The sequence below is a fragment of the Oncorhynchus masou genome, chromosome 31, assembly GCF_036934945.1.
Source record: "Oncorhynchus masou masou isolate Uvic2021 chromosome 31, UVic_Omas_1.1, whole genome shotgun sequence".
NCBI classification, from domain to species: Eukaryota; Metazoa; Chordata; class Actinopteri; order Salmoniformes; family Salmonidae; genus Oncorhynchus; species Oncorhynchus masou.
Genome location: NC_088242.1, coordinates 33,052,115 through 33,076,429, shown reverse-complemented (window position 1 = coordinate 33,076,429; position 24,315 = coordinate 33,052,115). Strand labels below are relative to the sequence as shown.

The 24,315-nt window shown below is 43.5% G+C and overlaps 2 protein-coding genes across 2 annotated transcripts in view; both read right to left on the bottom strand.

Annotated features, from left to right (window-relative positions):
* Window positions 1-24,315, bottom strand: part of LOC135523828 (protocadherin-15-like) — a 201,934-nt gene that overhangs the window by 1,728 nt on the left and 175,891 nt on the right. The window contains exons 32-37 of the mRNA XM_064950765.1: window positions 23,711-23,719; window positions 23,265-23,375; window positions 2,442-2,463; window positions 1,956-1,994; window positions 1,733-1,806; window positions 113-242 (exon numbers count right to left, since the gene is read on the bottom strand). Of these exons, the coding sequence (XP_064806837.1) occupies window positions 113-242; window positions 1,733-1,806; window positions 1,956-1,994; window positions 2,442-2,463; window positions 23,265-23,375; window positions 23,711-23,719 (385 nt within the window). The remainder of the gene's footprint in view (window positions 1-112; window positions 243-1,732; window positions 1,807-1,955; window positions 1,995-2,441; window positions 2,464-23,264; window positions 23,376-23,710; window positions 23,720-24,315) is intronic.
* Window positions 15,206-17,466, bottom strand: LOC135524853 (protocadherin-15-like). The gene is made up of 3 exons (XM_064952713.1): window positions 17,393-17,466; window positions 16,033-16,727; window positions 15,206-15,951 (listed from the first exon to the last, which is right to left on the bottom strand). Exons 1-3 carry the CDS (start codon window positions 17,464-17,466, stop codon window positions 15,206-15,208), a joined length of 1,515 nt encoding a protein of 504 aa, XP_064808785.1.

The window sequence follows — 24,315 nt, the reverse complement described above, 5'->3', positions numbered from 1 at the left end:
CAGTGTTTCCTCCAGGCACATAGTGTACTTTCCATTGAATTCAAAGTTGCATCATTTTGTATTACACATGTAGCTATTGAACAACGTAACAGTTGTAGATAAAATCAGCTACCTCTCCCTCCGACTCCTGCGGGCTGTAGTAATAGCTCCCATCATCGTCAACGATCACCTCTCCGTACTCATCATACAGGCCTGTCGGAGATATCAACTTCCTGCGACTGCCATACTGAGGCAGTTCATACCTGGAGGGGAGATGGAACAGGTTAGTTAACACACTGTACTGACACACACACACACACACACACACACACACACACACACACACACACAGACAACACAAACATAGCACACGCACGCACACACTCGCACTCACTAGCAGCCATCACTACATTTATTCAACCTCATTTCTCAGTAGAATTCTGTCATTTTTTTTCCAGAAGTGAGTGTAAAACAGAATGTGTGAATAAGCCCGGGTCCCCAGTGCCTCCAAACTGAGAGAGAGAGAGAGAGAGAGAGAGAGAGAGAGAGAGAGAGAGAGAGAGAGAGAGAGAGAGAGAGAGAGAGAGAGAGACGGCAAAGGAGCCTCTTTATTTAGGCTAAGGCCTCCTTATGGGGTTTTACAGTCATTACCCCGAGGCAGTGTTTTCTTTTCTTCTTTCTGTGACTTTGTTCAGCTGATCTTTAGTGCCAGAGGGGGGCAGACAAGGCGTACCATAAGGTCCAGGGCCCACTCACTACAGAGCGTAGAAGTAAGGTCACTATGCGCCCAGATTAAAGGCTTTTAGTGCTCCCAGGGAGAAAGCATCTTTTAAAATAGAAACAGACCATCAGCTTAACAGGGCGCACTCTGCCATCACTGGATGGACCAACAGTACATGGTGTCAGTAATGGTTAAATAGCTCAAGCCTCCAGCCAAAAGACTATTACCCCACATCTCAACCCCACGGGAGCCAAACTCTAATTGTATTAATGGCGGTCGGTGTGACGGGAAACATGAGCATTTTGAGAGAGAGGCTACATAGCAGAGAGAAAAATAACAGCCGGTATAGCTGAAATGAGAGCCCGGACGTTCTAATTAAAAGTTGAACATCTGCGTAGAGAGAGAGAGAGGCGAGAGAGACGAAAGAGACTCAGAGGCAGGGAAAGGTAAATGTACTGTATCCACTGCTGCAGTGTCTGTAGAACCAAATCTTTCATCCTCTAAAACTAATCGCCCTCTCACTTTGGTGCTGGAGGGAGAAAGTCTTAAGAGCCTAATTCCGTGCACAACATTCAATCTTAATCCGCGCTCCTTTCTGCTCTGTTATAAGACACCACATGGATGGTGCTCATTGGAACAGGTTAGGTGAGTGATTAGACTCGCTAATTATGGAATTCATCGCAGGTGGCAACAAATGACAATATGAGCCGTTTCGTCTGAAGCCATCGTTATGTATCCCGACCTGTATGCTCCACTTCAAGGCTGTTCGAAAAACTAATTCTGATGTTTCAGCGGGAGGGGAGGCAGTCTGGAGGCCTGTCGTGACGAGAGCCGTTTGGTATTGAACTCTGAAGGAGTCTCTGGACTCTGCAGACTGACTGAGCTTCCCTGGTGTGAGGCAAGGTGTTGGCCCTTGTGTACACACAGGATCAGAAAGGCCTCAGTAACACAAACACGCACATGCATGCATGCACACAAACACACTACACACACACTACACACACACACACACTCTCTCTCTCTCTCTCTCACCCATGGTCATAATTATAATAATCCTGGGTGTAATAGTCCTGGCCTGGGTCGATGCCAGACTCCATGGAGAGCTCCTGTCGTGGATAAAACAAAGCATTACTCAAAGACAATGAGGTTGAAGGAAAACATGAGAAGGCCAACAAATAGGCCTCTGTGCTTTATTAAAGACATATTTCACTACTTAGCCGAAGCTCAAAGGGGGGAAAGAGATTGTGTTCTGTACCTCTGGTCTCAGAAGAGAGGGCCTAAGCAACTGTTGTTGCTGCCAGAGAGAGCGCAAAGACAGAGGAGGAAAATACAGAAACAAGACGGAGAGAGAAATATAAGGTTTCATTAAAGAGATTGTGGATCAACGTAAATATGGATGGGGAAGGGGTAGCAAGCAAGGTCAGAGGGAGTTTGACGGGAAATAGAGATGAAACAAATACAGCCTGTGTCAGTGAAGTATAATAAGAGAATTTCATAACCAAAACCCAAGGTATATATGACAGCTTCCGCCATCTGCAGAACCTTTCCAATATCTGTTCATCACATCGCCTCCCCAAATATAAGGCGGGCGGCGCATTGGAAGTTTTATTTCCCCATTCCGATTTTGTCATTCTATCAAGGCGGTGTCTATAGATAACATTATGTTAAATAAACTGACAAGTAGGACGACCATTCAAAAGCAGCAATGTCAATTTTTAGGCGAGTGGAAACGCCAACGTACCTCATGATGTCCGTACCCACGCCTGTAGGGGAAGAAACATTGTGGAAATCAGTAAACAAGATTGTCAAGATAACGATTGAATTGAGCTTTCAGATATGAACATTGTTTTACTTACTGTAGGTGAATTTGGCTGCTTAAATCAAACGCCGAGAGTGGTCTCCTGTCACACATTTTTCAGTTTCAAGTGGGTAAGAATTGTAAAGCATTTGTTCATTTCCTTTGGAAGGCAATAATCTGAAACATTCTTCAGTTCTCTTAAATCTATTCTACCCCTTAACGAGAGAGAGAGAGAGAGAGAGAGAGAGAGAGAGAGAGAGAGAGAGAGAGAGAGAGAGAGAGAGAGAGCCAAAAGCCAACAGAAAAATACGTTGTGTGAATTTCAAGACTTTCATAACTTTTAAAATTGCATATTCTAATATGATATATAGCCATGGCTGGATTTTTTTTTTTAAATTGTAGGGAGTGCTGCTGTTCAGAAAAAAATGGAAGTTGTTGAGAAACTGTTTCTATTGGTTCTACAGACAGATTTGTTTTCTCTTTAATACAGTAGGCATTTGTTTTCCAAATTACGTTTTCTCCTGCAATTAGATAATTTGCGAAAGGCAAACCGAGAGTTGCAAACAAGCATATAAATATAATCCATAGATGACAGTCAGGACTGGCAGCCATTGCTAGTGTACCCATGAGTTTAATAGTCAAATTGCCAAGGTAGGAGGTAACAAAACCCTTCGATGGATTATATGTCTACAGCCACAACGCAACAAGCTGTATATTTGGCGGCATGCTGCCAAAATGGTGGCCTTCCCGACTGTAGGCATACCGGTAACTTCTAAAATAAAGGTAACATTTGAGTAAATGAGAGATAAAAGTATACAGCGCCTTTGGAAAGTATTCAGACCCCTTGACTTTTTCTACATTTTGTTACGTTACAGCCTTATTATAAAATTGATTAAATCATTTTTTTCTCAGCAATCTACACACACAACACCCCATAATGGCGTACTGACGCTTAGCTTGTTTGATACCCCATAAAGGCTATTAAACAAGCTAAGCGTCAGTACAGAGACAAAGTAGAATCCCAATTCAACGGCTCAGACACAAGAGGCATGTGGCAGGGTCTACAGTCAATCACGGACAACAGGAAGAAATCCAGCCCAGTCACGGACCAGGATAGGATGTCTTGCTCCCAGGCAGACTAAATAACTTTTTTGCCCGCTTTGAGGACAATACAGTGCCACTGACACTGCCTGCAACGGAAAAATGCGGTCTCTCCTTCACTGCAGCCGAGGTGAGTAAAACATTCAAACGTGTTAACCCTCGCAAGGCTGCAGGCCCAGACGGCATCCCCAGCCGCGCCCTCAGAGCATGCGCAGACCAGCTGGCTGGTGTGTTTACGGACATATTCAATCAATCCCTATACCAGTCTGCTGTTCCCACATGCTTCAAGAGGGCCACCATTGTTCCTGTTCCCAAGAAAGCTAAGGTAACTGAGCTAAACGACTACCGCCCCGTAGCACTCACTTCCGTCATCATGAAGTGCTTTGAGAGACTAGTCAAGGACCATATCACCTCCACCCTACCTGACACCCTAGACCCACTCCAATTTGCTTACCGCTCAAATAGGTCCACAGACGATGCAATCTCAACCACACTGCACACTGCCCTAACCCATCTGGACAAGAGGAATACCTATGTGAGAATGCTGTTCATCGACTACAGCTCGGCATTCAACACCATAGTACCCTCCAAGCTCGTCATCAAGCTCGAGACCCTGGGTCTCGACCCCGCCCTGTGCAACTGGGTACTGGACTTCCTGACGGGCCGCCCCGTAGGTAGGTAACAACATCTCCTCCCCGCTGATCCTCAACACTGCGGCCCCACAAGGGTGCGTTCTGAGCCCTCTCCTGTACTCCCTGTTCACCCACGACTGCGTGGCCACGCACGCCTCCAACTCAATCATCAAGTTTGCGGACGACACAACAGTGGTAGGCTTGATTACCAACAACGACGAGACGGCCTACAGGGAGGAGGTGAGGGCCCTCGGAGTGTGGTGTCAGGAAAATAACCTCACACTCAACGTCAACAAAACTAAGGAGATGATTGTGGACTTCAGGAAACAGCAGAGGGAACACCCCCTATCCACATCGATGGAACAGTAGTGGAGAGAGTAGCAAGTTTTAAGTTCCTCGGCATACACATCACAGACAAACTGAATTGGTCCACTCACACAGACAGCATCGTGAAGAAGGCGCAGCAGCGCCTCTTCAACCTCAGGAGGCTGAAGAAATTCGGCTTGTCACCAAAAGCACTCACAAACTTCTACAGATGCACAATCGAGAGCATCCTGGCGGGCTGTATCACCGCCTGGTACGGCAACTGCTCCGCCCTCAACCGTAAGGCTCTCCAGAGGGTAGTGAGGGCTGCACAACGCATCACCGGGGGCAAACTACCTGCCCTCCAGGACATCTACACCCCCCGATGTTACAGGAAGGCCATAAAGATCATCAAGGACATCAACCACCCGAGCCACTGCCTGTTCACCCCGCTATCATCCAGAAGGCGAGGTCAGTACAGGTGGATCAAAGCTGGGACCGAGAGACTGAAAAACAGCTTCTATCTCAAGGCCATCAGACTGTTAAACAGCCACCACTAACATTGAGTGGCTGCTGCCAACACACTGACACTGACTCAACTCCAGCCACTTTAATAATGGGAATTGATGGGAAATGATGTAAATATATCACTAGCCACTTTAAACAATGCTACCTTATATAATGTTACTTACCCTACATTATTCATCTCATATGCATACGTATATACTGTACTCTATATCATCGACTGCATCCTTATGTAATACATGTATCACTATCCACTTTAACTATGCCACTTTGTTTACATACTCATCTCATATGTATATACTGTACTCGATACCATCTACTGTATCTTGCCTATGCTGCTCTGTACCATCACTCATTCATATATCCTTATGTACATATTCTTTATCCCCTTACACTGTGTATAAGACAGTAGTTTAGGAATTGTTAGTTAGATTACTTGTTGGTTATTACTGCATTGTCGGAACTAGAAGCACAAGCATTTCGCTACACTCGTATTAACATCTGCTAACCATGTGTATGTGACAAATAAAATTTGATTTGATTTGATTTGATAATGCGAAAAAAGGTTTAGACATTTTTTGCTAATTTATTAAAAATAAAAACAGAATTATTTACATAATTATTCAGACCCTTTGCTATGAGACTCGAAATTGAGCTCAGGTGCATCCTGTTTACATTGATCAACCTTGAGATGTTTCTACAACTTGATTGGAGTCCATGTGGTAAATTCCATTGATTAGACATGAGTTGGAAAGGCACACACCTATCTATATAAGGTCCCACAGTTGACAGTGCATGTCAGAGCAAAAACCAAGCTATGAGGCCGAAGGAATTGTCCGTAGAGCTCCGGGACAGGATTGTGTCGAGGCACAGATCTGGGGAAGGCTACCAAAACATATCTGCAGCATTGAACGTCCCCAAGAACCACCAAGACTCTTCCTAGAGCTGGAAATCTGATCAAACTGAGAAATCGGAGGAGAAGTTCCTTGGTCAGAGAGGTGACCAAGAACCCGATGGTCACTCTGACAGAGCTCCAGAGTTCCTCTGAGGAGATGGGAGAACCATCTAAAAGGACAACCATATCTGCAACACTCCACCAATCAGGCCTTTATGGTAGAGTGGCCAGACGGAAGCCACTCCTCAGTAAAAGGCACATGAGAGCCCACTTGGAGTTTGCCAAAAGGCACCTAAAACACTCTCAGACCATGAGAAACAACATTCTTTGGCCTGAATGCCAAGCGTTACGTCTGGAGGAAACCAGACATGGCTAATCACCTGGCCAATATCATCCCTGTGGTGAAGCATCCTTGATGAAAACTTGCTTCAGAGTGCTCAGGGCCTCAGGCTGGGGCGAACGTTCACCTTCCAACAGGACAATGACCCTATGCACACACAGCCAAAACAAGGCAGGAGTACTTGAGCCCAATCGGACTTCTCTGGAGAGACCTGAAAATAGCTGTGCAGTGAAGCTTGAGAGGATCTGCAGAGAAGAAGAGAAACTCCCCAAATACAGGTGTGCCAAGCGTCATACCCGAGAAGACTCGATGCTGTAATCGCTACCAAAGGTGCTTCAACAAATTAAAGGGTCTGAATACTTAAAAATGTGTAATCAGATTTCAATTTGCAAATATGTTTTAAAAAAACAACGTTTTTGCTTTGTAATTATGGGGTACTGTGTGTAGATTGATGAGGGTAAAAAATAAGGCTGTAACGTAACAAAATGTGGAAAAAGACAAGGGGTCTGAATACTTTCTGAATGCACTCTAAAACAACTGGGAAATTAGATTTTTTTTATACTAATACAATTGCTCAGAGAAAGAGATAAAAAAAGTAATAAAAAGTAATAAAACAATTCAGAAAAAAGGTAGGGAGTCAACATTATTAACACGTCTGTATTCAATACCTCACCTTCCGAGGATAATGGCGGATAATGGCACTGGGCCTTTTTCTAAAATGTTTTATGAGTCAGAGAATACATTGGGACCATTCCACTATACACAATCCTTCCAGATCCTTGATATCATTCGCCTGCATTTATTGACTGTCCTCTTCTATTCAAACCACAATGGATTTCCAATGGATGAGATGGCCATTGCAGAATGTTGATTTTGTGGCCAATTAATCATTTATTTTAGTGGGCTTTTTTTTTTACAAGGCAAGTCAGTTAAGAACAAATTCTTATTTTCAATGACTGCCTAGGAACAGTGGGTTAACTGCCTGTTCAGGGGCAGAACGACAGATTTGTACCTTGTCAGCTTGGGGATTTGAACTTGCAACCTTCCGGTTACTAGTCCAATGCTCTAACCACTAGGCTACCCTGCCGCGTGATGTGTGCTTGGGGTTATTGTCTAGTTGGAAGATCCACTTGCGCCCATGTTTCAGACTCCTGACAGAAGACACCAGGTTGTTGGAAAAAAATTCATGACTCCGTTGACCTTAACAAAGGCCCCCAGGACCAGTGGAAGCAAAATGGCTCCATAACATCAATGATCCAACACCATATATTACTGTAGGTGTGTTATTTTCCACTCATGCAACCCTCATTTCCGCTCCAAACACAGCACTGGTGTCCTCGGCCATTTGACCAAAGCACTGGTTCCAATCTAAGTGCCAATGTCATTTAGCAAACTTACATTTGTTGGATGACCTGAAAATAGAGCTCTTAGGCCACACACAAACACACACACACCAGTGTCGTGTTTGGAGTTGAAATGAGAATACATGAGCGGATGATAACCCAATACTTACTGTAAAATATGGTGGTGGACCTTTGATGATATGGAGCCATTTTGTTTCCACTGGTCCCGGGGGGCCCTTGTTAAGGTTGACGGCATCTCGGCGTATGAATTCATACTTTACACAGACTAGACCAACGGCAGTCTGTTGACACTACACTAACCATTGACACTAAAATAATCATCCAGAGACACTGGACAAAAGGGAGACGTTTAATTACACAGAGGATGGGGGGGGGAGGATCGGGAGGAAAGCATCTCCACTCGTCAGCGGAACCACTTTGCGTTCAACACCAGTGATTAGAATTCAGCCCAGGACGCTGATCATCTGAAGCAAATGATTGCAATTGTTCCCTGATGAGAACGTAATGAGGAATTCCAAATGAACATTTCACGGCTAAACAATCATTGGTGACTTTGAGAGAGGAATTTGTCAGCCCCACTCCGCCGGTGATGTGGTGAGGCGGCTAATGTGCCCCTGTGTGGTGGAGCTTGTCCAGTAGAAATACCCCTGCTCTTGTGTCGGGCTACAAAGGTCATGCCTCGTCCCCAGAGGAGGGTGTGTGGGACTGGTCCGAGTAGTGGATGCCTATGCTCCTTGGTCTTGGCCTGGATGTCATCACTGGCAGAGTTGATAAGCAGTTTGTGGTACTGGGGTGGGAAAATAAGTCTCGCTAGTCAAGCTTATCATGGGTCACAATCAGGGTTAACACTCCCAAAGACACAGTACTTCATTAAGTGAATCTGGCGGAAATCAGAGTCAAAGTGTATGCAGTACATATAGAGTATGTACTATACATCTGTGATTGTGGAATACATCTGTAAAGTGTCCGGGTTGTCAGAAATGAGATTGTATAAACGTGTTAGCGCGATACTGTGAAACACTGTGGATGCTTACTTTGATCTCAGCACTAAATCTAGTGTCTTGACTTCATAGTGTGACTCGCCTGACTTCATAGTGTGACTCGCCTGGCTTCATCTGCCTTCACAGAAAGGCAGTGTCCTAATCCTAGACAGGAAATCATGAATATTTCCCTAGGATTAACAGATTCTGGAGAACAGTGCGTCATCTGAGAGGTGCTACTACCTCCGTCTCCTTGCTGATTAACAACACCTAGTGTAACTAGGGGAAAACAGCCATGAGCAGAGCATGAGCTAAGGATGAAAGGGAGGCATGACATGATACAGGGGGATGCTGAGGAATGATGTGTGGAGGAGAGGATACTCTTCCAGGGCAAGTAGTGGAAAGAAATTGCAATAGAGTGAGAAAGGGGTAGAACGAGAGAGGTAGAGAGAGGGGTTATAGAAAGAGAGAGAGAGGAAGAAATAGCAGTGCAAAATCAAGAATCAAGGCTATAGAGAGATGTCAGGCCAACCTTGAGTTTCTCTCTGCCAATTAAACTGCTATTTCTTCTACCACTGACTACCTGAGGTCCTACGATCAAACTCACACTGGCAAACAGGACACAACAAGGAGAGCCGCAGCAGCGGATATTGATGAAAGTGAGTGAGAACCACATGTAATGACGCAGGATACAGTCTCCATTAGTTGCCAGCCTAATGAAAAGTGGGATTATGGAGGGAGTCGGAGGGACGTCGGGCTGAATAAATGTGGAAGAGTTACCGCCGTGGTACAGGTGGGAGGTGACAGGAGGCCGACCAGAAACACGATGGATTGGTTAGGTAATTAAAAGCACATGCATCCCAATTTGACAAGCAAGTTGTTCCACCCGCGCTCAGCTAAGATGTGCAGAGACACGGAAAAAGCCAAGTACCATAGAGAGGTACTCAGATCACTGACTAAGTCTCCGTGTCTGTATTTCATTCCACTGGCTGGCGTGTCTCCTCTTCAGATGAATAGTGATCCCTCTAGTGCTTTAGTTCTAGTAGGCTGGCCTTGCCTCTCTGTGTGAGACAGACTATCTTTCCAAAAGTATACTTGAATCCCATTCAATGAAACTGGTGGGTTTGTATTACACATTGTGTATAACACCACTATTGAAATAGAGAGTGTACACCTAACACGAGTGACAAATAGAAATGATTCTACAAGCCAAGACATGGCAGCCCCTCGCACCTCAATCACTATCAAAGAGCAGAGAACTCAAAGTTTCCCTCTGATTTCATACATGGTGTAACTTTATTTGAAAGTCATTTACATAACGCAGTAGACTTCAAACCTGCAGAGTGTGTCTGCGTGTGTGTTTGTGTGTATGTGTGTGACTGCATGAGGGAAGATCTAGGCTAGTCAAGAAGATGTAGAAGAAGAAAGGAGAAATGAGAGAGAGAGAGAGAGAGAGAGAACATGTGGTGTGCGAGCGAGCAAAGCTTTATAGAACACATATACGTGCAATCGGAAAGTATTCAGACCCATTGACTTTTCCACATTGTGCTACGTTACAGCCTTAACCTAAAATGGATTAAATAAATACAAATATTAAATAAAAATAAAAATCAGAAACAACTTATTTACATAAGTATTCAGACCCTTTGCTATGAGACTCGAATTTGAGCTCAGGTGCATCCTGTTTCCATTGTTCATCCTTGATGTTTCTGCAACTTGATTGGAGTCCACATGTCGTCAATTCAATTGATTGGACATGATTTCGAAAGGCACACACCTGTCAATGTAAGGTCCCACAGTTGACAGTGCATGTCAGAGCAAAAACCAAGCCATGAGTTCGAAGGAATTATCTGTAGAGCTCAGAGACAGGATTGTGTCAAGGCACAGATCTGGGGGAAGGGTACCAAAAACGTTCTGCAGCATTGAAGGTTCCCAAGACCATAGTGGCCTCCATCATTCTTAAATGGAAGAAGTTTGGAACTACCAATACTTTTACTAGAGCTGACCGCCTGGCTAAACTGCGCATTTGGGGGAGAAGGGCCTTGGTCAGTGAGGTGACCAAGAACCCAATGGTCACCCTGACAGAGCTCCAGAGTTCCTCTGTGGAGATGGGAATACCAGCCAGAAGGACAACTATCTCTGTAGCACTCCACCAATCAGGCCTTTATGGTAGAGTGGCCAGACGGAAGCCACTCCTCAGTAAAAGGCACATGACAGCCCACTTGGCATTTGCCAAAAGGCACCTAAAGAACTCTCAGACCATGAGAAACAAGATTCTCTGGTCTGATGAAACCAAGATTGAACTCTTTGGCCTGAATGCCAAGAGTCATATCCGGAGGAAACCTGCCTCCATCCCTACGGTGAAGCATGGTGGTGGCAGCATCATGCTGTTTTTCAGCGGCAGGGACTGGGAGATTCATCAGGATCAAGGGAAAGATTAAAGGAGCAAATTACAGAGATCCTTGATGAAAACCTGCTTCAGAGCGCTCAGGACCACAGACTGGGGCGAAGGTCCTCCTTCCAACAGGACAATGACCCTAAGGACACATTTAAGATAACTTAGCAGTGGCTTCGGGACAAGTCTCTGAATGTCCTTGAGTGGCCCAGCCAGAGCCCAGACTTGAACCTGATCGAACATCTCTGGAGAGACCTGAAAATGGCTGTGCAGAAACACTCCCCAATCCAACCTGATCTGCAGAAAGGAACTGGAGAAACTTCCCAAATACAGGTCTGCGAAGCATGTAGCGTCTTATCCAAGAACACTCAAGACGGAAATTGCTTCCAAAGGTACATCAACAAAGTACTGAGTAAAGGGTCTGAATACTTATGTAAATGTAATTTTTCAGTTTTGTATTTTGAATAAATTTGCAACAAAATCTGAACCTGTTTTTGCTTTGTCATTATGGGGTATTGTGTGTAGATTTATGAGGAATATGGAATCCATTTTAGAATATGCCTGTAATGTAACAAAATGTGGAAAAAGTCAAGGGGTCTGAATACTTTCCGAATGCACTGTAGTTACTCAGTGGAGTCCCACCAAACCAAAATTGGTTTGGTGAAAGTTCCCAGAACATTCATTAGGTCGTTGCAAATGTTTTCATAACACAAAAACTGTTCAGTCAGGCTTATGATTCTAGAATGTTTGTATAAAACATTTGCCTGATGTTGCAAGAACGTTCCTAGAAAACATTGAATCTGTTCTTCAAAGGTTACCAGAATGTTTCATTAGGTTGTGGGAACAGTCTGGAGAGAACATTGTGGGGACATAAAAGATGATATGTTTCCAAAACACAAAAACTGTCCAGTTGTGTTGATGATAATAAAAATTGTATTTTAGGGTACAAAAAACATTCACCAGATGCTGCAAGAACATTCCTAGAACACATTTTGTCGGTCCTTTAAAGGCTCTCAGAATGTTTCAATGGTTGTGGGAACTGTCTGGTGGGAAAATTGATGGGACATCACAAAAGATATGTTCCCAAAACACAAAAACTTAATGATCTGGCTGCAGAGTTGAAGATTGCAGGTCCAATCCCACACTTTCTTAAGCCACATTTCTTTAAAAAAATAAAAAATGAAAAGAAATCTGTGAAATTGAGGCTCATATATAATCTATGAAAAGAGAGGATGTGTTCATTTCATCCAGATGTATAAATCTAGTAAGAAATGCAGAATTTAGCCAAACTGTAAATAATAAAATGTGTAAAAATTGAATGTTCAACTTTTTTAAAAACGCACCTGATAAATTTCCTACTTTGAGACGCTTGACATGGTCCCCCCATGTCTTATTTTTCATGATCTGAAAAGCAGAAGTGATCCGAGATCAGCACTCAGTCTTGGATACCTTGTAAATATGGGCCCAGAAGTATGCAGCACATAAAGAGGATTGGTGAAGTAATGGTGAACAACCCAGTGACCAGTATATCCCTGGGTTCGTTATGTCTAATAATGCTAAAAAGGAATGTCATTCCTGATTAAACTGAGAGCTTCCCTGGTGGTACAGAGAATAAAAAACCTGGCTTGGGAACCAAACATTCCAGGTTCAAACCCCACATGTTCAGACTTTCAACATATAAAGTGTAAAAAATATGGTTGTGTTTATATGATTAATTGGGATAGGGGGCAGCATTTTGGATAAATAGCATGCCCAATTTCAACTTCCTGCTACTCATGCCAAGAATATAAGATATGCATATCATTAGTGTTTTGGATAGAAAACACTCTGAAGTTTCTAAAGCTGTTTGAATCATGTCTGTGAGTATAACAGAAATTATGTAGCAGGCCAAACCCTGAGGACTAACCATTCAGAAAATAAAAAAATTGAGGTCACTGTCTGTTCAGTGAGTTCTCATTGGGAAACAATATTTCTTAGGCACTTGTTTGCAGTTCCTACCGCCTCCACTGGATGTCACCAGTCTTTGGAATTTGGTTGAGGTTATTCCTTTGTGCAATGAAGAAGTACGGCCATCTTGGAACTGGGTAACGTTATGTGTACTGTTGAGAGTTGCGTAAGACTGTAAAAGTAGCGTTGGTTTGTGATCCTCCTGTAAACAGATAGACCTGTCTTCAATTTGATCGATTATTAACGTTTAAAAATGCCTAAAGTTGTATTACAAAAGTAGTTTGAAATGTTTTGGCAAAGTTTACAGGTAACTTTTGAGATATTTTGTAGTGACGTTGCGCAAATTGGAAGCTCTTTTTTTCTGGATCAAACGCGCCAAATAAATAGACATTTTGGATATATATCGACGGAATTAATCGAACAAAAGGACAATTTGTGATGTTTATGGGACATATTGAAGTGCCAACAAAAGAAGCTCGTCAAAGGTAAGGCATGATTTATAAATTATTTCTGCGTTTTGTGTGGTGCCTGCAGGGTTGAAATATGCTATTGTCTCTTTGTTTACTGTTGTGCTATCATCAGCTAATAGCTTCTTATCCTTTCGCCGAAAAGCCTTTTTGAAATCTGACATTTTGGCTGGATTCCCAATGAGTGTAGCTTTAATTTGGTATCGTAAATGTGTGATTTAATGAAAGTTTGAATTTTATAGCATTTTTTATTTTTTTGGGGCGCTCTGCATTTTTCCTGGCAATTGGCCAGGTGAGATATTTGCGTCCCGCCTATCCCAGAGAGGTTTTAAATACTGTTCAAATGTCCTATAAATGTCTTTATATTACATACAATACAGTCCCTTAAATCGACTCGTCATTAAATCTGGAGAGAAACATAGCGGGAATGTATTCGAATCTGCTTTAAGGAGCTACAAATTTGCAAGATGAGAATGTTGTGGTAAAATTAGGTAAAACTTAAAAATAAATGACCTCCAAGACAAGGTAGAATGTATATTGCGTGAACATCAATGGAATATTATGTTAAACCTAAAACAAATAGGCTATGAACGTGATAAAAATGGACATATTTGGAAATTGTGGAACGTTGTGCAACAGTGTGGGAATGTTCTGTGCAACCTATGTGAATATCACAAGAATATTCTTGCAACATTCCAGACAACTCCCATAACTTGATAAAATGTTATGGGAACCATTAAAGAACTTAGACCAGGTTTTCTGTCAACATTCTTACAACATTAGAGGAATGTCCTGTGCAACCGAACTTAAACATTATCTGAATGTCAGCACAACTGGACAGTCTTTGTGTCTTGACGAAACATTCTGGGAACCTTTTAAAGATCAGATGAAATGTGTTCTGGGAACGTTCTTGCAACATCAGGTGAATGTATATTTGCACCCTAAAAGAAACATTGTACAATCATCCACACAAATTTACATTTTTTTGTGTTTTGGGAACATATCGTTTGTGGTGTCACCACAATGTTCCTACCAGACCGTTACCACAACCTAATGAAACCTTCTGGGAACCTTAAAATAATCAATTAAATGTGTTCTGGGAAAACATTACTGGTAGATTGTGTTACTACATTACCTGGAAACCTAATGAGAACTTTTGGGGGATGTTCTGTGGTGTTTGTTGCAGATGTTAAGCACAATATTAGAGTGAATGTTAGAACATTCTAAGGATATTTCATTTACAACATAAAATAAGAAGAATACTTTGTTATCATCCTAACATTAGATAAAAACCTAACTAGAACTTATTGGGAATCTTAGCTAATGTTCTGGGAATGTTCACATTTTGCTGGGGTGTGGCTTCAAGGTAATCAAATGTACTGGAGCACTTTCGTTATATATCTTTCAGGTTGGGAAAATTCTCCTGAGACTCAAAATGGTTAAAATGACTTGAGTGGAATGAATATGATTTTTCATTTTTATGAGACTGATGGGCAGAATTCTCTAGACTCTTTAATCTTTAGGTGACCATAGAATTATACAATTATAGGCTAACTATAGGCTAAACAACAAAACATCACTAACAATACATACATCAATAAATAAATATTGATGTCTGATCGAGAACAACTCCCTTGAAAAAAATACATAGATGACACACAAACAAAAGAACACAAATTAAAACAAAGATAAAGAATGGAATTTCAAAATTAACAAAAAAAAAATGTAGAAACAGTCAATGAAGAAAGAAAGAGAGAGTCACATTGCAGTGGACTGAGAGGGGAAGCGTTTCTCCAGCTCTTCCACTATAGAGTTCATGCTAACGTTTGATTGGACCTGCACCTGATGTGGCTGCTCTGCAACCAGAGCCTCTGCCTGTACCTCTGTTATGGTGGGGGCTACAATCTCTGCAGTGTCTAGTATGCCATTTACAGAGTCCATGGAATCCACAGACCCTCGTGGCCTCAGGGCGCTCCGTGGAAGCATCTGTTTTTTGTCTATTTGACTGTACATATTAGCGACAGATTTCTCGATGTCGGCGATGTTCTGTATGTTCTTCAGGATCCCCTTCAACTCCTTCCTGGGGCGCTGGGGATCGGTGGGGAGGGGCGGCGGGGGAGGGCGCAGGGACACGGGTCTCAGGGTGGTCACAGCGGGCAGGGGGGGGAGCACAAACGTAGATGGACGATTGAGGGAAGGGGACAGAGGAGGAGGGAGAGGCGGAGGAGGGGGCGGGGCAGGGTTTTTGCCGTAGTTAAGTGGGGGGGACGGATGGGAGGTGGGAGGACGAGGCGTGGAGGGGGGAAGAGGGGAGTTGGGTGGGGGTGGAGGGGGCACGTCAGGGGGGTCAGGGATGACCTCCAGGTTGACCTCGTAGGGTTCGGCGGAGGCTGAGTTGTAGCTGGAGAAGCTGGAGCTGAACCTGCGCCGGACAGGTGGAGTGGGCTTGTGGGTGGGGGGTGGAGTTCCATCGCTCTGGGTGATAATGATGCAGGGTGGGCCCTCTCTCTCTTGGCCCAGGTGGCGTTCCTCTCTACTCAGGATGGAGCTCACAGAGTGGCGATGGCGCTGGGGGCTGTCGCTACCCAGGATGGAGCCCAGAGACTGTCGGTCCTCTCTGGCCCGGTGCTGGGGGCTGTCGAACCCCAACCCCATCAGGAAGTCTGGAGAGAGAGACCCCCTGGAGTCCCGACTCTGCCTCTGCTTCATCTCCCTCATGGCCTGCTGCTCAAACTGCCTGGCCTGCTCCTTCACCGACAGGGGCTTGGGCTCCATGTAGGTGCCGCGCCCCAAGTTTCCCCAGTCCAGGCCATCCAGCATGTCCTTACTGTCCTTCAGCTCAGTCTTCAGAATCTCCAGCTCCCATTGCACCGGGTCCATCACCACCTGTCTCCTCAGAGCATCATACATCTCCTTCCTGTGGAGTCTGGAAGGTAGGGTCCAGGAGTGGCCCGAGCCACCAGAGTTGAATCTCAGGAAGGAGTGTCTCAGGCCTCGAGGGGCCTGAGGAGGGGAGTAGGCCCCCAGGAGGTCCCTCCTCCTCTGGTGCTTCCCCAGGGTCTCTGGGCTGCTGAGTGTGCCCGTGCCTTCGTCAAACAGGGGGTTCTTGGTGGTTAGGGGGTTCTCGTCCGAGAATAATGTGATGTTGCTCTCGGACTTGGGCATATTGTTGAGGAGGATCCCATTGGCACTGGACTGCTTGTGGGCAGTGATGGCCCGTGCGGCAAATGTGCTTATGAGCCTCTGGCGGTCACCTTCCTCTAGCACACAACGCTTACTCCTGCTTTCATGGAGACGGCAGAAAAGAAAAATACTTGAAATAAAAGAGGGAGATCAGGTGTGATGAGACAGTCAGAATGAGGGGATGCAAGAGGAAAGTCATCTATGGGATTCTAGCTAGACAAAATAAGGGCTAATTTCCAAAGAAAAAGGTTGTTTATCTGAGGCTACCATTTACACCTTATTGCCACCAAATAACGAAGCCAAATGAGACTACAACTGCCAGACTGGCACAATCTACACTGACCAAAAATATAAATGCAACATGTAAAGTGTTTCATGAGCTGAAACAAAACATCCCAGACATTTTCCATACGCACAAAAAGCTTATTTCTCTCAAATCTAGTGCACAATTGTTTTTACATCCCTGTTACTGGGCATTTTATCCTTTGTCAAGATAATCAAACCACCTGACAGGTGTGGCAGATCAATAATCTGATTAAATAGCATGATCATCACACATACGCACTTTGTGCTGGGGACAATTAAAGCCCACTTTAAAATATGAAGTTTTGTTATAAAATACAATGCCACAGATGTCTCAAGTTGCGGGAACATGTAATGTCCACCAGAGCTGTTGCCAGAGATTTTAATGTACATTTCTCTACCATAAGCCACCTTCAACGTTGTTTTATAGAATTTGGCAGTACGTCCAACCGGCCTCACAACCACCAACCATGTTTAACCACGCTAGCATCCAGCTTCTTCCCCACATCCAGCTTCTTCACCTGCTGGATCATCAGAAAGAGGGGAGGGGGGGTTGTAGCGGGGGGTGCTGAAGAGTATTTCTGTCCATAATAATGCCCGTTTGTAGGGAAAAACAAATTCTGATTGGCTGGGCCAGGCTCCTATGCCCTCTCAGGCCCACCAATGGCTGTGCCACCTGCCCAGTCATGTGAAATCTATAGATTAGGGCCTCAGGAATTTATTTTAATTGACTGATTTCCTTACATGAACTGTAACTGCAGAATCTTTGAAATTGTTGCATGTTGCGTTTATATTTTTGACAGTAACTGACGAGCAAAATATAGGGAATAGTTCACTCTGGGAAACTATCTACAGACAACTGAAGTCGGAAGTTTACATACACCTAGCCAAATACATTTAAACTCAGTTTTTCACAATTCCTGACATTTAATCCTAGTAAAAATTCCTTGTTTTAGGTCAGTTAAGATCACCACTTTATTTTAAGAATGTTAAATGTCAGAATAATAGTAGAGAGAATGATTTATTTCAGCTTTTATTTCTTTCATCACATTCCCAGTGGGTCAGAAGTTTACATTCACACAATTAGTATTTGGTAGCATTGCCTTTAAATTGTTTAACTTGGGTCAAACATTTCGGGTAGCCTCCCACAAGCTTACCACAAAAAGTTGAGTGAATTTTGGCCCATTCCTCCTGACAGAGCTGGTGTAACTGAGTTAGGTTTGTAGGCCTCCTTGCTCGCACACGCTTTTTCAGTTCTGCCCACACATTTTCTATAGGATTGAGGTCAGGAATTTGGAAGTATTGGAAGTATGCTTGGGGTCATTGTCCATTTGGAAGACCCATTTGCAACCAAGCTTTAACTTCCTGACTGATGTCTTGAGATCAATATATCCACATAATTTTCCCTCCTCATGACGCCATCTATTTTGTGAAATGCACCAGCTCCTCCTGCTGCAAAGCACCCCCACAACATGATGCTGCCACCCCCGTGCTTCACGGTTGGGATGGTGTTCTTCGGCTTGCAAGCCTCCCCCTTTTTGATGGTCATTATGGTCAAACGGTTCTATTTTTGTTTCATCAGACCAGAGGACATTTCTCCAAAAAGTACGATCTTTGTCCCCATGTGCTGTTGCAAACCGTAGTCTGGCTTTTTTATGGTGGTTTTGGAGCAGTGGCTTCTTCCTTGCTGAGCGGCCTTTCAGGTTATGTCGATATAGGACTTGTTAAACTGTGGATATAGATACTTTTGTACTCATTTCCTCCAGCGTCTTTACAAGTCCCTTTGCTGTTATTCTGGGATTGATTTGCACTTTTCGCACCAAAGTACATTCATCTCTAGGAGACAGAACGCCTCTCCTTCCTGAGTGATAGGACAGCTGTGTGGTCCCATCGTGTTTATACTTGCGTACTATTGTTTGTACAGATGAACGTCGTACCTTCAAGCGTTTGGAAATTGCTCCCAAGGATGAACCAGGTCTACAATTTTTTTTTCCTGGGGTCTTGGCTGATTTCTTTTGATTTTCCCATGATGTCAAGCAAAGAGGCACTGAGTTTGAAGGTAGGCCTTGAAATACATCCACATGTATCTCCAATTGACTCAAATGAAGTCAATTAGACTATCAGAAGCTTCTAGCCATGACATAATTTTCTGGATTTTTCCAAGCTGCTTAAAGGCACAGTCAACTTAGTGTATGTAAATGTCTAACACACTGGATATTGTGATACAGTGAATTATAAGTGAAATAATCTGTCTGTAAACAATCGCTGGAAAAATTACTTGTGTCATGCACAAAGTAGATGTGCTAACCAACATGCCAAACCTATAGTTTGCTAACGAGAAATGTGTGGAGTGGTTGAAAAACGAGTTGCGGGTTAATGACTCCAACCTTAGGGTATGTAAACTTCCGACTTCAACTGTACAAAACTTAAAAGGACCTCCTACATAAATAATAGCCAAAAGACACGAAGCGGAAACTAATACTCTAATAAGCAGCTGTACAACTTTCACAGCTCACAGATTTTACCCCCCAGTTACAAACTAGCAATACAACAGAAGTACTCACTTTAGTCTGGAGGCCAAGGAAGGGAAAATGAGGGAATAAGATAGACAGATGAGTATAGCAGGAAATGCAGGGTGAATCAACTAAATGCTATAGGCTGTACAACCAATAATTGCAGAATTAATTATCCGGTGGATGGCTGACCATATCAAAAACAATTTGCCCTGCCAATTGCATTGGTTTTGATCGGATAAGGAGGAAGCTTCAACCCAAGAAAACAAAGTGAGCACTGAGGGCAGCGTACCACCCTCATAACCCTAGAATCCAGCCTACGCTCCATGTACTCAACAGCCTTAGCAATAAAATTAATTATGTTTCACCAAGGCCCATATAAATAGTGGCTGCATTTACTTTAATTATATTAAATTGACATTAATTTCCCCCTATTTTTCAATGAGTTACCCAGTCTGGTTGGATTTTCATTACTGTCCATCTTGAACAGTAAAAAAATCTAAAATAATAAAGATTCCAGATTGTATTCTCCTTGCATATAAAATTATATCATGTTAACGGCAGCGAGCGTATCTGGAAGGCAGGAAACTGCTGAGCCATGGAATCGTGATAACAGCTTTGCCCCGAATTACACTGAAACGCAGCATGTCTTTAACCTCCCAGATAAACTTAAAACAATGTCTACAGTAGCGCTTGTTTGACCAGGGAACCCAATCATGGCCAGGGAAATTGGTCCGATTCTAAATCAAAAAGAGAATTTGCAAGAACACTACAGGCCAGTCTAGGCCGTTCTGCCGCTCTAGGAGAGGCAAAAAAAAATGCCACCATCATATACTCGCAAATCTAGAATAGTCCCAGTAAACATAATTAAGTTTAAAGATATCTAGAATACATATTTTCCAGACGTTGAAGTTAGGTACATTTTAGGTTCTGAAGGAAGGTTGAAAATGCATATATTCCAGACGTAAATGTTTCATTTATTTTCTGGACATTGAAATCCGGTAAATTTTTGGTTCATAAAGAAAGTTGTGTTATTTACAAAGGTCTATTTTTGGACCAAATCAAGGCCGGTCCAGACAGGACCAAATCAAGGCCGGTCCAGACAGGACCAAATCAAGGCCGGTCCAGACAGGACCAAATCAAGGCCGGTCCAGACAGGACCAAATCAAGGCCGGTCCAGACAGGACCAAATCTGAATCAAACATAGACGCCTATGATTGGTTCAAGGCTCCCCCTCCCCAAAAGAAAGATGCCCAAAAGAGTGGTGCAGCATCACAGTGTTAGAGGCATCACTACAGATCCGGGTTTGATCCCGCACATTGGTGCGGCTGGCTTCCGGGTTAAATGAGCAGAGTGTCAAGAAGCAGTGTGGCTTGGCAGGGCCGTGTTTCGGAGTGACGAATGGCTCTCGATCTTAGCCTCTCCTGAGTCTGTACGGGAGTTGCAGCGATGGGACAAGACTATAACTACCAATTGGGGAGGAAAAGGGGGAGGGGGCTGTAGCCCAAAATAAATTGTGATACAAACTGAAGACCACTGCCACTGATCATGACAATTTAGCCCATGGGGTGAAACTCCTAGACATCAGATGTGAGTAGCCTGATTGTCTATTTTTTGTATGGTGTTTGTTCAAATGTCAGCGCATTCTTTTTATTTTATTGGGACCCATTTAGGTTGGGCTATTTAATCGGAGAATTGTGCATGATGTAAGAATTGTCCATCTCGTTGCATTGCACACATTTTATCTTCAGCCTGTAGGCTACATACTATTTCTACCATATTATATATCTGCTACATGATTTGTAAGATGATTTTTTGACGGTATGTTGGAGCGCAGCAGTGATGAGACCAGCCACACATACAGCTGATGAAACTGTGGGTTTGCACAACCGAATCATTTCTGCACAAACTGTCAGAAAGCATCTCCGGGAAGCTCATCTGCATGCTCGTCATCCTCACCAGGGCCTTGACCTGACTGCATTTCGGCGTCGCCACCGACTTCAGTGGACAAATGCTCACCTTCCATGGCAACTGGTATGCTGGAGAAGTATCCTCTTCACGGACCCCGGTTTCAACTGTACCGGGCAGATGGCAGAGAGCGTGTATGGGGTCATGTGGGAGAGCGGTTTGCTGATGTTAACCTTATGATGTCATTTACAAAATAGCCTCCAATACCATACTCAATCAATTGGATGCAGTCTATCACATTGCCATCCGTTTTGTCACCAAAGCCCCATATACTACCCACCACTGCGACCTGTACACTCTCGTTGGATGGCACTCGCTTCATACTCGTCGCCAATCCCACTGGCTCCAGGTCATCTACAAGACCCTGCTAGGTAAAGTTCCTCCTTATCTCAGCTCGCTGGTCACCATAGCAGCACCCACCTGTAGCACGCGCTCCAGCAGGTATATCTTTGGTCACCCCAAAACCTATTCCTCTTTGGCCGCCTCTCCTTCCAGTTCTCTGCTGCCAACGACTGGAACGAACTACAAAAATCTCTGAAACTGGAAACACTTATCTCCCTCACTAGCTTTAAGCACTATCCGTCAGAGCAGCTCACAGAATACTGCACCTGTACATGGCCCATCTATAATCTAGCCCAAACAACTACCTATTCCCCTACTGTATTTATTTATTTTGCTCCTTTGCACCCCATTATTTATATTTCTACTTTGCACATTCTACCACTACAAATCTACCATTCCAGTGTTTTGCTTGCTATATTGTATTTACTTTGCCACCATGGCCTTTTTTGCCTTTACCTCCCTTATCTCACCTCATTTGCTCACATTGTATATAGACTTATTTTTCTATTGTATGTTTGTTTTACTCCATGTGTAACTCTGTGTTGTTGTATGTGTCAAACTGCTTTGCTTTATCTCGGCCAGGTCGCAATTGTAAATGAGAACTTGTACTCAACTACCTGGTTAAATAAAGGTGATATATATACATACATATATATATATATATATATATATATGTATATAAATGATATATATATATATATATAAATGAACAGCGTTCCCCATGGTAGTAGTGGAGTTCGGTATAAGCTACGGACATAATTGCATTTTATTGATTTTATTCATTGCATTTTAGTGATACAGTGACAAGATCCTGAGGCCCATTTTCGTGCCATTCATCCGCCGCCATCATCAAGTTTCAACATGATAATGAACGGCCCCATGTCACGAGGATCTGTACACAACTCCTGGAAGCTTCCATGGCCGGTATACTCATCAGACATGTCCCCCATTAAGCATGTTTGGGATGCTCTGGATCAACGTGTATGACAGCGTGTTCCAGTTCACGACAATATCCAGCAACTTTGCACAGCCATTGAAGAGGAGCAAGAAAACATTCCACAGGCCACAATCAATCGCCTGATCAACTCTATGAGTAGGAGATGTGTCGCACTGTATGAGGCAAATGGTGGTCACACCAGATACTGACTGCTTTTCTGATCCACACCCCTACCTTTTTTTAAGGTCTTTGTGACCAACAGATGCATATCCGTATCCCTGTCACGTGCAATCCATAGATTAGGGCCTATTGAATTTATTGAAAATGACTGATCTCCTTATATGAACTGTAACTTAGTAAAATCTTTGAAATTGTTGCATGTGACGTAAAAAAAATTCCACAGTGTATGTTGTTGGAGGTGCGTCTTGGTCAGTTTAGCTTGGAAAATGCCTCCGCCATAGGCTAACCACCTTGTCAATATTCCGCCATAGGCTAACCACATAATCCTGCCTGATGGGCGGGGCCGGCCCTGAGGACACACGACGGAATTGGGATATATCATAACACTTACATGGCACTGTCCCCAAGCTCTTCGTAAAGGTTGTTGGTGGCGGCGCCCACTGATTTGCCTGTAGGGAGGGCCATTTGGATCCGTGCAGTTTTAGCACACTCCGCTTGTCTCCTTTAGTAGTACCATGGAGAGAAAGTCAACCAAGTTACGTTAAGTTACAGCATCAGCATATTCGAACAGGACACTGCTACATTATACATGCACATCACTTGGTAAGCAGTGTCACCATAATATGCTCAAATAAAATGTGCCGGCAAAATTGGTTTATTTATAGGCCTCCGACTGCAATTTAAGGGAGTGTATAAAAACAGGTTATGCACAATTTATTTGTTTTAGATTTCATTGACTTCCCTGGTCCCAAACGTTTACTTAGAAAACAGTGGAATGTGAATGCAGGTGTCCAAATAAAGGCCATAGCAATAAGTAATAATGACAATAATACTCACTCTTTGAATCTGTTGATAATAAAAGGAAATGAGAGAGAGAGGAAGAAAGAGAAGGGTGTTAGTAACAGCGAAGGGCAAATTACAGACAAAATGCTTCTTTATAATCATTGTCTTGATACAAAAATAAAGAGAGCGAAAGAATTCACTGTAGGTTAAGCCAATTTCCTGAACCTGAGACACTGAAGAAGATGACACTGAGGATTCTCTTCTCATCTGTTTAACATCCATCCCTTGAATTTGTGACAGCTTTCAGTCTAGCCTTCCCGGCTTAGTTCGCAGGCTCAGAGAGGGGGGAGAAAAACCTCCCCAAACGGCAACAATCAGTCTGCGGTGTTTGTCTGCTCTGACATTAATTAATGTGCTTTTACGCTGAATAAATAAACAATTATGCCGGCTCTCAAAGGCGTTTCCATGGTACATTGTGGAGTGAAAGCTAGCTTCCTCCTAAAATGATGGGTATTAGGGAGAGCATCTGGGGGCTGGAGAGCAGGTAGCTTGCCGTCTAAACCCCCGTGTCTACACTAATGTCTCTATCTGCACCAGTACTTGTGCCTGATGCCCTATTCCCTATGTCCTGCCCTGTGTCCTAGTCATACTCACCTTTC